Genomic DNA, 14,032 nt, shown 5'->3' with positions numbered 1-14,032 from the left:
TTATTCAGTGTTTTTACCTGTAATCTCCGGCTCCATTTGTTCTGGAGAGGAGGAGACCTCTGCAGGTAAAAACATCCTGAATGATGAACACTGGAGTAATCCTATCCCGGTGAAGCTGGTTATTTAACAACGAAGACAACAACTCCCATGATCCCTTGCTACTTCACACCGTCATCACACTCCGTCTTTTGTTATTGTTTTGATTAAGACCCCTAGCGGCTGAAATTACATATTGTGCGTTTGATTTCAGTATTTGTGCTTTTACAAAATTAACAGATTAATGTGTTGTCCTTATAAATACAGTAAATTCGACTTATTTGAACAGGAAGTCTCACTGAGATCTGGATCTCTTTTTCAAGACAGACCAGTGTACAAGAATACACATATACAGTTTATAGCACAGACAGACACACGCAGCATATTATTTTCACATTAAGAAAATCAATTATAAGCGGGATTAAATACATAAGAAGCCTTTTAAAATGTTTAAATGAAATCACAGAGTGTAACTTCACATTTTTTTGCATTTCACTTTCAGTTTCAAACAGACATTCTGTTACTGTGAAGTATTCTTCACCACGTCTTGAAAAATCCCCAGATAGACATTAGTTGACCTCTTAATTTAGCAATAAATCAATAAATAACAACAACAGAAACGGTCTCACCACCAGGGGTTTTGCTGTTACGGAGAGTTATTGTTTCACAGCCAGGTGATAATAACAGCAGTTAACAGGGTCCTTGTGTTTATCTGATCTGGGAGTTTTAGTGTGAGACACTAACAGAGAGTTGTGAAACACTTGTACAATTTTTATCCTTTTCTTTTGTTTTTACATGTGTGTGTGTGTGTGTGTGTGTGCGTGCGTGTGCGTGTGTGTGTGTGTGTGTGTGTGTGTGTGTGCATGTGTGTGTGCGTGTGTGTGCGTGCGTGTGTGTGTGTGCGTGTGTGTGCGTGCGTGTGTGTGTGTGCATGTGTGTGTGCGTGTGTGTGTGTGTGCGCGTGTGCGTGTGCGTGCATGTGTGCATGCGTGTGCGTGTGTGTGTGTGTGTGCGTGTGTGCATGTGTGTGTGTGCATGTGTGTGTGTGCATGTGTGTGTGTGCGTGTGTGTGTGTGTGTGCGTGTGCGTGCGTGCGCGTGCGTGCGTGTGCGTGCGTGTGCGTGCGTGTGCGTGCGCGTGCGTGTGTGTGTGTGTGTGTGTGTGTGTGCGCTTGTGCGTGTATGTGTGTGTGTAGGATAAAGTGATTGGATAAGATCAGCAGACTAAATTAGCTTCTCTGAACTGAACCGGCTCAGTCATCCAGCTGCACTGACAGCTCTGAAAACGCTAATTACACATTTGCATAATAATGTCTTTTTTTCATCTATAGATTATTGATATTTTCCAGTGTGGAAATTGTCACATGTTTAATATCCTCATTTCCTCCATTTTTAATGAATCATATTTGTCTTTGTCGGCCAGCAGCAGCGAGACCTGAGACGTGATGTTTGTCCGTCCAGCTCGACAGAAGTGAGGAAGACTGTTCAAACACCTAAATTTATCTCCAAGTGACCACAGTACCGAGATTCTTCCAGTGACTGAATGTGTCCAAACTTCATCTTAATCAGTGGTGGAAAGTAACACAGTACATTTACTCAAGTACTGTAAATACAGTATTACAGTATGTCAATACAAGATTTGACATACAATAACATCTGTTGAGCTTATAAATGTCTCTGCATTGTTAAAGATTAAATGAGTAGTTCCCAAACGTTTTGTCTTGTGACCCTTTATATAAAAATCAGAGTGTATTTGTGTCTATGAGCTGTTTGCAGCTCCAACAAAGATACATTTCCCCTCATATGGTCTCAAATAAATAACTGTTTGAGGCCCAAAGAGGTAAAACTCTCCAATATTTCACAAAAATGCAAAGATAAAAGAAAAGTTCTGAAAAATTAATCCACTTTTACGTCACAGAATTATGTTTTTTCTTCTTTCCTACCCAATCTGTCATCTCAGGACCCCTCAGATTTATCTTAAAACTAGGGATGCACGATGTTATTGGCACGTCATCGGTATCGGCCGATAAAAGCTCTAAAATGAAATATCGGCATCGGTGAATTCTGGCGAATTCTGCCGACTGTGAGAAGCCGATATGTCGCCATCTCCTCCGCCGCCTGACTGTGCTTCCCTGGATGGAATGACAGGATGTACCACTCTGTTTGAAAAATAAAAAAACTTCTTCTTCTTCTTTTTGGTTTATAATGGCGGTTGGCAACCAGCGTATCAGGTGCATTACTGCCACCTTCTGCTCCGGACTGTGGACCAGAGATTAAATCCTACACATTAATCCTGTCTGTCTAATAAACTCAATGAAAACTCTACTGCTGCTCCCACTCAGCAGGTTCATTAAAGTTTTAATGCAGAGCTCCTGAACTCCAGTCTTCCTAAGTTCTTCCTTCATATATTGTCTTTCTTGATCATACTTAGTACAATCTATGCTTACATGCATAAAAAAAATATGTGCATATATCTGCATCGGCAATCGGCCACAATGAGTTGGAAATATCGGCATATCGGATATCTGCAAAAAATCCAATATCGTGCATCCTTACTTAAAACCTTTATAAAGTAGTTGAAACCAGCTCCACCTCCAGCCGCTACAACAGTAAAATACTGCTAATACACTGACTCATCAGTATTAATGATGTACTCTGTTAAATGTATTTAATATAATCAGTCACAGCATGATCTTCTGCAAAACAAGTACTTTAGTTGGTAATACTTCTATACTTTTACTTATAATGGAGTATTTTTACATTGTGTTATTAATAATATCTGAGTACTTCATCCATCACTGATCTAAATCCAGAGGAAGCTGAGGTTTATCTTGACTCTGTCTCTGTGCTTCTGGACCAAACCTTCTGACGGATGAACGCTTTCATCCCTCCAGAGTGATGACAAACTAAATTTTCATTCCACTGGACCTCAAAATGTTTTTCATATTCATGCTCACGCTCCCAAAACCACCAGCTGACACACAGAGACTCTTCTCACCAGCGAGTCCTTGATGGTGTAGTTGAACATTTTCCTGGCGTCTGTCTTCAAGTTGTTGACAAACTCTCTGTACTCCGGGTTCTGAGGCTCTCGGTACGTCAGGATCTTCACACTCTGAAAACAGGAAGAAGAGGACTTTAAGAAAATAAAACTGAACACTGTCTAATCTCAAGTTGTTCTGTATGTATGATGCTGTCAAGTATTTATATCATACTTTCAATGAAGATACTGTTGTTCTGTATGTTGTTATAGGTAAATCTTTATTGGCGGATTGAATTCATAGTTCAATGAGTAGAAAACTTGCTTCCTCATGTTCTATAGGTGCAGTTGGAAGGGAAACAGGAAGTGGAGTCGTGGCTCTGTGGTACTTATATAGATATATATGGAGGTATAAACAAGTTCACACAAATGCTGCGTTTCCACTTAAACCAGTCAGTGAAGTTACCCACCAGATACCATTATATGCAAAAAATATCCTGTAAAATCTAGAATAGAATTTAAAATCCTTCTCCTAACTTACAAAGCCCTTAATGGTCAGGCACCATCATATCTTGAAGAGCTCATAGTACCGTATTATCCCACTAGAACACTGCGCTCTCAGTATGCAGCTTACTGGTGGTTCCTACAGTCTTTAAAAGTAGAATGGGAGGCAGAGCCTTCAGCTATCAGGCTCCTCTTCTGTGGAACCATTTTCCAGATTCAGTCCGGGGTGCAGACACCCTCTCTATGTTTAAGAGTAGGCTTAAAACTTTCCTTTTTGATAAAGCTTATAGTTAGGGCCGACCAGGCTCGCCTTGGATCAGCCCTTAGTTATGCTGCTATAGGCCTAGACTGCTGGGGGACTTCCCATGATGCACTGAGCTCCTCTCTCCTCCTCCTCCTCTCCATCTGTATGCATTCATGTAACATCAATGCATGTCACTAACTTGGCTTCTTCCCCGGAGTTTTTTGTGCTTTCTCATCTCACAGGAAACCCTGGGTCCCGGGCCGAGCCTTCGCGGTCCTTCACAATCCTGATGGCGTCCTTCCCTGGCTATTGATGCTTATTGTTATTGTTATGATTGTTGTTATTCTGTCCCCCCCCCCCCCCTCCTCCCCCTTTCCCTCTCTCTTTCTCTCTCTCAACCCAACCGGTCAAAGCAGATGACCGCCCACCAAGAGCCGGGTTCTGCTTGAGGTTTCTACCCGTTAAAGGGGAGTTTTTCCTTCCCGCTGTCGCCAAGTGCTGCTCATGGGGGAATTGTTGGGTCTCTGTAAATTAAAGAGTTCGGTCTTGACCTGCTCTATGTGAAAAGTGCCTTGAGATGACTTTTGTTGTGATTTGGCGCTATATAAATAAAAGTTGATTGATTGATTGATTGATGCAACACTGGATTACAAACTGGGCAAAAGCCCAAGTTTACTCCATATCAGTTGGGTCAACGTAACAGAGCTGCAACTAATGATTGCTTTCATTATCGATTAATCTGCTCATTATTTTCTCAATTAGTCAATTAATGAATGCTAAAAAGTAGTGAGAAAAAGACATTTATAGTTTCTCAGAGGCAACGGAGATGTCTTCACTGCTTGTTTTGACAAACGGTCTAAAATGTTCAGATATTTAATTAACTGTCATTTATGAAAAGGAAAAAAAACAGCAAGTCTTCATATTTGAGAAGCTGAAACCATCAAATGCATTTTTGGGACGATCGACTAATCGATTCATTGACTAATTGTTGCAGTTCTACTTTCTAGTTCCACCGACGGCCGCTAGCTGCTCCAACTGACTCCCGTTCAAAAAGCTTCAACTTCTCTCTAGAAATACTGAGTCAATCATTTGTTTCAACGAGTCATTCTGGTCTCAATCTGTAAATTCAGGCCTTCTCATAAGTTTGCTGGTGGTCATTTTGGAAATTATTGCTCCGTTTATAAGATTTGAAGCTTTGATGTCTGCCGTGTGAGTGTTGATCGACAGCTGGATACCAGGACGTCCCAATTTATTTAAGATTATTTCTTCAATTAATTATTGAACAATAACATTTTTTAGGATATAACATTCCAGAAAGAATGACAAATGTCCAAAGTTAACTTTCAACTTATTTATTATCCTGAAGGAAATTTGGTTTGCAGGCAGATGTAACACACAGGTCACAGGAAGTGATTAATTTTAATTATATAATTATTTAGTCAGAAGTATGAGTAACATTTGTATGATTTAGTTTAACATGAATCAACTGTCTCTTAAAAATAAATCAATTTCAAGGAACAAATGTCTGTTGCTCTGGTATTAATCAGTCTCTCTCTGTGTTTGTGTGTCTAAACTCAAACGTTGTGAAATCTTTTCCTGTGAGAAAACGTCTGAATGTTGCTTCACTCCGTCAACCTGCTGCCTCTCTAAACACACGCGTGTTATTTGAGTGCAGCTCCTCTGTTGTCTTTTGTCTCGGTGACCAATCATCCGCGTCGCAGCTCGGCTCATCCTTCATTTTTATTTAATCTTTATTTACCGAGACGGACAGCGCTTCATCCAGCTGAACGCTCACTCTCCCCCCACCGACTCACAGCCCACCTCATAACTCTGTTATAGTCTCTTGTTCTCATGCAAATGTGGAGTAAAAACTGCTAAATTTCTCTAAGAAAATTTAGTAAAATATGAAGTCACATAGAACAGAGAGCTGCAGGCCACAAGCAACCTGAAATTTTTTCTCCTGTCTTCCCTTTTGTCATTATTCTAAAATACATTAACTGGACAGCAGTGGTATAAAGTGACTAAGTACATTTACTCAAGTACTGTACTTAAGTACAATGTTAAAGTACTTGTACTTTACTTGAGTATTTCCATGTGATGCTACTTTCTACATTTCAGAGGGAAATATTGTACTTTCTACTCCACTACATTTATTTGACAGCTTTAGTTACTTTTCAGATGAAGATTTGACACAATGGATAATATAACAAGCTTTTAAAATACAACACATTGTTAAAGATGAAACCAGTGGTTTCCAACCTTTTTGGCTTTTGACGTCTTACAAAAAGCAGTGTGTAGTCGGGGTCACATTTCACATGTCTATGAGTTGTTAACAGCTCCACCAAATAGTGATTTTTCCCTCTAAACTTCTCACATGCTTTCATTTCAATAAATGTTCAAATGATCCAATATTTCAGCAAAAATCAAAGATTAGAGAAAAAGTCCAAAAACTGAAAACAGATTTGTGTATCAGAACTTTGTTTTTTCTTCTTTCCTCTCCCATTAATCATCTCACGACCCCTCAGATTTATCTGCTGACCCTTTGGAGGGGCCCGACCCCTAGGTTGGGAACCACTGGACTAAACTAGCTAACTGTATATAAAGTAGTGTAAACTAGCTCCACCTCCAGCAGCTACAACAGTAACATGCTGCTCTAACACTGATGCTTCACTATTAATAATTGTATTTAATATGTCAGTCACAGGATGATTTTCTACTTTTCTTTCAATACTTAAAGTAAATTTAGCTGATAATACTTATGTACCTTTATTTAAGTAGGATTTAAATGCAGGACTTTTGCTGTAGTGGAGTATTTTTACGTTGAGGTATTGCTACTTTTACTTGATTAAAGGATCTGAACACCACTGCTGGACAGTAAAACTTATAGCAAAGATAAAATGATGGAAACTGTGGTCTTAGCCAGTATTTAAAGAAATTACCTCATCTATATTCCACTTTACCCCGGCCTTTTGCACTTTGCACTGATCCACCACTCTGTGCTTGATGTTGAACTTGCAAGATTAAAATACAGCCTGAGGTCTGGTTGGCTGGTTGTTCAAAGCCTGCAGTTTCATTGGCCATCAGAAATGTCAATCACAACATTACCTACAACACCTCTAAATTACAGTTGTTGTTTTTTTATGATTGGTTTCCTGCACGGTTCAATACCGAGTCCACATGTTAAAACTCTTCACACAGTCGACACAACAGCAACAATTATGGAGCAAACTGTAGACACTACACTAACATGTAAACATTCACCACACTGAAATACATCTATATTCAACCAAAAAACAAGACGTGCTGTCAGAAATAAAACCCACTGAAAGCTTTCCTGCTGCATTTCTATGACTGGTTCCTGTAGATACACTGTAGTACGTTCTATAGAGAGCTACACATCTGACTGTATTTACACTATATACACATTTATACACTATCAACCATTAAAACTACATAAACACAATATACACATTTATACAGTATCAGTGTAATGGAATGATGGCACTTGGGCGGTCCACTCCTGTTTAACAGATCTGCGCCACAAGCGAGCCATCTGTCAACCAGATAAACCAGAACTGGCCCACTGCATCTTCACCAAAAAAGGCCCACATTTGATTTGGGATGTTTAGGCCATGTTTGATATTTTACATGTGGGCAATTTCAGACCCATTTTATCCGGGCCAGAAGAAGACCATCATTGCCTGAAGCGGTCTACTTCCGTATGCTATCTGGGAACACATTTCTGACACTATCAACTATTAAAAAAACTGCATATGCACAATAAAACAGTAACTTCACAGACTGCCTGTGCTGCCTGTTGTTAGTGTTTGTATCTCAGTGTGTATGATGAGCTGCTGTGTGCAGCTGTCTGGTGGTAAAGTTGACTGTGTGGAGAGTTTTGAAGATGTGGATTCAGTATTGAACCGTGCAGGAAAAAGAAAAACTGTAATGTAGTGTGCATCACGTTTTATCAGCCTGCTGAGACAATTATAATCAAGTCCAACATAAAGCAGTGAGATTTTTGAGAATTTTTGGATAATCTTGATAATCAGAAGCCTTTGAGCTTTCGTACCATAAAGTGTTTCAGAGAGATTTTCTTTTCTTTGATAGCTGACAACTTGTATGTTAAGTGTTTTCCTGTCTCTTTAGCAGTCTGATGATCTGTGTGGAGCTCGAGGGAGAAAATAAAAGTACTTCAGACCAAAGAGAAAGACAGAAAGAGATGAAGAGAGAGGAGGAGGAGGAGGAGGAGGAGGAGAAAATCAGCCAATTTCTCTTCTGTGCAACACAGCTCTTTAACACCTCAGACAAACAGAAAAGAAGCAGCCAGTAATGAATACTGTGTGTGTGTGTGTGTGTGTGTGTGTGTGTGTCTGGTCAGTAGAGAATAAAGTCAATTTCAAATTAAAAAAAAAAAAAGCATGCAGACAGCGACAAGAGGGGAACCTGGGAAATCAAGTTATGCGACCGGCTGACGTCAAACACTCAGAGAAGCTTCTCTTGAGTCGCCCTGAGCTGTAAGTCGGCGTTTAACCCTTCGACCACCGCGCTGAAGTTCACTTTAGCAACACACAGGCTGCTTTACAGTCTACTAATTCTGCTTCCTCACGCCTCCGTCCTCCGGCCCACGACCCGGACACTGATCAAGGTTCATCATCATCATCGACGATGTTCTGATCTCTTAAATGTGTCTCAGAGGACTTATCGTTTGCTATATTGAGAAATGTTTTGTGTTATTGTGGAAAAATTTACTGTTTGTTTTCCTGGAAGTCAGCACAGACTATAACTCCTTTAATTCTGGTGGCATAATTTCATATTCCTAAGTGCAAGTTTACGAGTAAAAAGCATAACTTTATTACGTTTACGAAGGTCAAACAATATATAAAACTGATTTGTTCCTCTATGAATCCAAAAACTGTTCAGACTTCCATATGAGCTGTAAACAACTGCAGCTTAAAAATGTTACGTTTGTTACGACTTTTATCCTTGTTCATTGTGTTTTTGTTTTTTTTTACTGCATTTGTTGTTTAAATTAAGAGACAAAACGGGAAAAAATGTGTTTTGTAGGAGACGAGGAGCCAAAAAAGAGAAAAGAGACATTCAGGCTGTTGAGGAAACAGCTTTACTGTATTAATAGTGTTGTATGATTGTAAAACTATCTGTACTGATTTTAAACACTTAGCAGCACCGACAGCAGCTTTAACATCGTCATATTTACACATAAAATAAAAAATATTACTCTGAATCATGAATTAATCATAAAAAAAAACAATTTTAACAGCAGAGAAAATTATCATCATTTTGAAGTAGTTACTGTAGAAGTAGGAAGTAGGCATGTTAACATTTCATGCCATTTCCATCACGCTGAGCTGAAGTTCTGTAAAAAGCACAAAAACACCGGAAATGTAGAATATTTCCTCTCTGTTGAAAGTTTGATGTGGCAAAATAATGACTATTTCTGACTATAAATGATTTATGACTATTTGCATCAACAATTTAAACGTTTTCTTATCTGCCACCTCTATAATTAAAGGGGACATATTGAGCTTTTTGTGATTTTCTGTTATTTATATCCTGTTATGATGTCAGATATCTATGGTCAGAGTTACAAAACTTGAGGTTAACGTCTATAGAAATGCTCCCTGCAAGTCAAAAGTCAGGGCTTCAACCGGCTCTGAATGCTTCATTGCTGAAGTGCTGATGTCTGGTCATTGCACATGCCCATAAATGGTTCTGTAGCGTTTGTTGCTAAGGTGTTTCTATGTGTTGTTCACTCTCATATTTCGGATCTGATTCAGCTCCAATATGTTCAGATGGATTTAAGAAGTTGACATTTGGAGTAAAGAAGGAGAAAAAGTAGTGAAATCCTGTGACTGTAGTTTGTTTCATGGTTTGCTGACGTAGCCTCCCGAGTGGCCAGAGGTCTGGGGCAGCTTCCAAGAGCTGGCCAATCAGAACAGAGTGGGCTCATCAGGAGGCGGGCCTTAAAGAGACAGGAGCTAAAACGGCCTGTTTCAGATTGAGGCTGAACTGAGGGGCTGCATAAAGGACCAGTAGAAGATAAATAAGGAGTTTTTAACTGGAAATCATGCAAAGATATTCCAATATAAATATAGAGCTGGAAATGTGCAGAATATGTGTCCTTTGATGTTTGGTTTAGTTTAGGTAACTAAAAATACTTTGTCAAATTTAGGGAAATACTTGTGGTCACGGTTAAAAGAAACCAGCATTGACTGTTTTTCCTCTTTTTTAGAGCAACTAGAATCAGAATTGTAGAGAATTTATTCAAGTTTTGTGAATGAACTCTTCCCCAATCATGTACCTGGAAGGCCTCCTTTGCGATGACGTCGTCCTCGTCTCCGCGGGCCCACGGCTGCCCGTGCTTGGAGTTCAGGCTGTCTCCGAACACATCGATGTAGAAGAAGACATACTGCTCGTGAATAAGATCCGACTGCCGGAACTGGACCATCAACTTCCTGAAGATGTCCGGTGAGCAGCAGACAAATATCACTGGACAGGAGAGACAGGAAGTAGTTTCAGTCAGGGTTCAAGAAGACAATAAAGCACATCACAGGTTAGTGATGACGTTTAAAGTTAATATACATTTTGGTGCAACAGACAGACAGTGTAAGGCTTCTAAATATTCTAGAAACATTCACTTCGGCATCTGTCACTAAAAACGCGGTCGTACGTACCACTAGCATTAAGATCCATTATTTTCCTATTGTTCAAATTGACCGCGCTCCCTCCCGCTACGTCACCTCCGGTTTAGCTTTTTCAGATGCGGAAGTAAAATTCTCTCAAAAAAACAACTCCAGAGGTCACTGTAGTATATATGTATATATATATATATATATATATATATATATATATATATATGCATATTTCAATGAAAATTCAGTTCCTACATCAATTTCCTACACATTGATTCACTGGGGTCTCCAACCTGCAATCTGCTCTTTAAGTTTTGATGGTGCAACCTGATTTAGTAAATCACTAGTTTGAAACTAGCTAGTAGTTACTAAGAACATAGGAAAGACTTTACGGACAAACTTAGTGATGGATTTATGAACAGCTGGTGAAACACAGTCCTGCGCTCTAAAAGACGAAACATCACTATCTACGTGTCAGCTTTCAAATCTGATGTAGTAAGACGACCAAGATGTGTCACTCTGCTGAAACAGACCAAATCGTAAAAACCTTTAAATAAAAATGTGCTAAATGAAGAGAAAAAAAAAGGTTGACAGCTGCACAGTTAAGTGAAGAATAAATTCAACTTCCAGGAAGTTTTCGGCTAAGATGTTTCCTTTTTTTAAATCTTTTTAAAGCAGACAGATTGGAACGACAGACTTACAGCAGGACTGAGAGTCATTAGAGCAATAAAGACATCAACACGCTGCCAAAACTCCTGACTGAAACCCCGACGCCGAGCAGCACGACAGCAATTAGAGAACCGTCACTCCTACAATCACTTCAAAATAAAGATCCAAATCAGAGAAAAGTCTCCGTCGCTGCTTCGTTTTTCTGTTTGTTCTTGGTAACACAAGTCCTTGGTCTGTTTGTGAAATGATGTTGTAGATCTACAGTTTGTTGGAAAGAAACAATATTCAATAATGTGGCGGTGAGCCTGCGGTGCGGACCGTACGGCAGCCGAGGCCGCCCAGAGTGACTCAGACAGCTGGAGGCGAGATTAGCTGCCACCTCCACCGCCGCGGATCACACTGACTCATCTGTCAGAGGAGACATCAATGGGATTCATCACAGACGGCCGTGTGTGTGTGTGTGTGTGTTCTTCTGAAAGGCCTCTATAAGAGCATCAGCTGTTCAGCTCTGTGTTATACTGAGAAAAATCCATTAAGCCTCTGGATGAAGGAAGCTCTGGTAGCTGCTATTTGGTATCAAAGAGACAAAATCAATATGATATTGATGGAATTTATAGATAAAATGACACCACGAGGCTCTCAGGTTACAAAGCTTTCTCCTGTACACACAGACTGCAGCACAATTTGGACTGAATTTACTGTATGTCTGTAGGGAGAATGATTTTAAAGGACAGTTCCCAGTGTTCCCAGTGAGTTAACCAGCAGTCAGGTGTCCATAGTAACAGTGAAAGAGGTTTTCCTCGCTGTAATCATTCCTCCTGTTCATACTGGATATTAAAAGATCCTTCAAATGTGCTTTCAATGGAAGTGATGGAGGCCAAAATCCACAGTGTGTCCACACAGTCATTTAAAAGTCTCTGTGTAGCTTCTATTCAGCTTCATCAGTCTGAGTTAGTCATATCAAGTGGATATCTGACACATTTACAGTCTTTTTAGCATCAAATTCCCTCTTTGTGTTTCCTCGGACAGTGTTTCCCTGTTGAGCTGCAGGTGGAAGTATAGTAACAAAAAGAGGAACTTTGGCACTAAAAAGACTGTAACGTTGAAAGATATCTACTTGATTTGACTCATTTGGACGCTGAAGCTTCATATTAGCTTCAGATAAACTATAAATACATTTTTTGCACAGAAGGAGGACTGTGGATTTTGTCCTCCATCACTTCCATTGTAAGGTCATTATGAAGGGATCTTCTAACGGTCAGTATGAACAGGAGGAATGATTACAGCAAGAAAAACAGGTTTAATGTTCGTTTGGGAACCAATATGACGACAGAAAAAATAAAGCCATCAGGAGAGTAAGACCCCATAATAGCTCATCATCAGATGTGTTGTTGTAACAAGAGTTCAGCCCAGTTTTAGCCAGTATTTGTTTACATTTTGACAAATAATCTCTGTTAAAAGTGGATTACTTTGATACTGAAGAAAACTGTGGATTAATGGAGGTTTATTGGTGATGAATATTAGAGATAATGATATCCTCAGGAAGTGTCACACTGAATGGTATCAACATGTTTCATGTCTGTTCAGATTTGATTGAGCTATGACTCTTCACCTCATGCAGTATCTTTGCCCCCCCCACCACCACCATTCACCTTTTGGCTGAATGTCTTTACAGACCAGATCCTGTCATTAAAACGCCGCCCAGAACCAGGAGTTCAATTATTTCCTGTCTGAATGGAGCTTCATTCAGTCAAACTGTTATCACATTTTTCTCAGTTTCAAACACAATGTACAATCTGAATAACCTGCATTGTTATTGTTCTTAGAAACCGTCTCCCGTCTTTTTCCTAGAATCTCTGAGTAAAAGGTGTGTTAGTGTTTTTCAGAAACACCCCTCTGCTCCTCTGTTTCTTGTCTTCTGAGCATCCAGTCTGAGTTTTCTTGGCTTCCTCACAGATCTGTGTCTCGGTGTCGGAGCCTCAGGAAGTCTCCAGAGGCGTGATGACATTCCCCCGGCCCGCCGTTCCTGTCCGAACACCTCTATTGTTTCAGGCTTTAATAACCTTGGAGCAGGAAGTGAACGGTGAAACCACAGAAACCATGCAGGGCTAAAAGCTTTCTTCCGATTGATACTGAGCTCAAAAATCCATCCCTGCCGCCGCCGAGACGAGTCTACTGAAACTTAATCACCTCACTTTAAATGCTCCTCTGTTTATATGTGTGTGTGATTTATCCTCCACAATCTAAAAATACTCTCCTCTTTCTAGTTCTTGGTTCTTTACCAAACCTTCTCCTTAGTTTAAACCTTTAAACTTTATCCATCCGGGAAAGGCTTTATACTGCACATGTCTAAACACACAAACCTGCCAGCTGTTCATGAGGTTAAAGGCCCATTTCAATGAAAAGACACTGTGGTAGCTTTCTGAATGATGACTCAGCGTTTGGGCTGTAAACCGACCTGAATGAATGATCTGCTGCACAAATGTAACAGCACTTTCTGATGCAACCATGGCTGTAAATACATCATCCCATACTCATGAGAAAATCATAAAGTGGGAGATCATATCGGAAGAATGGTAACGTCATTCAGAAATAAAAAGAGGACTGGACACAGTGTTGAAGCAAAATTTTGACTATGACTGGTGTACTTTCTTATATTTAACCTTTCAACCTTTCAGCGGTCCATACAGAGCACCAGACCAGCCAACCCAAGCCCCCCCTCCCCTCCAACATAGCATACAGAAGTGGGCCACTTCAGGCAATGATGTGGCACTGCTCGTCCTCTTCTGGACAACATGGATGTCAGCCTGAAATGGCCCACATGTAGTATAGCAAATATGGCTCAGATAAACGAGACCAGTTCTGGTTTATCTGGTTTGTTCTTGGTTAACATACGGCTCGCTTGTGGCCCAGATCTGGGATACAGGAGTGGACTGCCCAAGTGCCATCA

General features: G+C 40.1%; 1 protein-coding gene across 1 annotated transcript in view; it reads right to left on the bottom strand.

The window, feature by feature from the left end:
- The window catches only part of LOC121905116 (atrial natriuretic peptide receptor 1-like), a 120,510-nt gene that overhangs the window by 62,224 nt on the left and 44,254 nt on the right, over positions 1–14,032 (bottom strand). The window contains exons 3-4 of the mRNA XM_042423115.1: positions 10,083–10,270; positions 3,034–3,147 (exon numbers count right to left, since the gene is read on the bottom strand). Coding sequence (XP_042279049.1) covers positions 3,034–3,147; positions 10,083–10,270 — 302 coding nt within the window. The remainder of the gene's footprint in view (positions 1–3,033; positions 3,148–10,082; positions 10,271–14,032) is intronic.

The sequence above is a fragment of the Thunnus maccoyii genome, chromosome 10, assembly GCF_910596095.1.
Source record: "Thunnus maccoyii chromosome 10, fThuMac1.1, whole genome shotgun sequence".
NCBI lineage: Eukaryota > Metazoa > Chordata > Actinopteri > Scombriformes > Scombridae > Thunnus > Thunnus maccoyii.
This window is presented reverse-complemented; position numbering and strand designations above follow the sequence as displayed.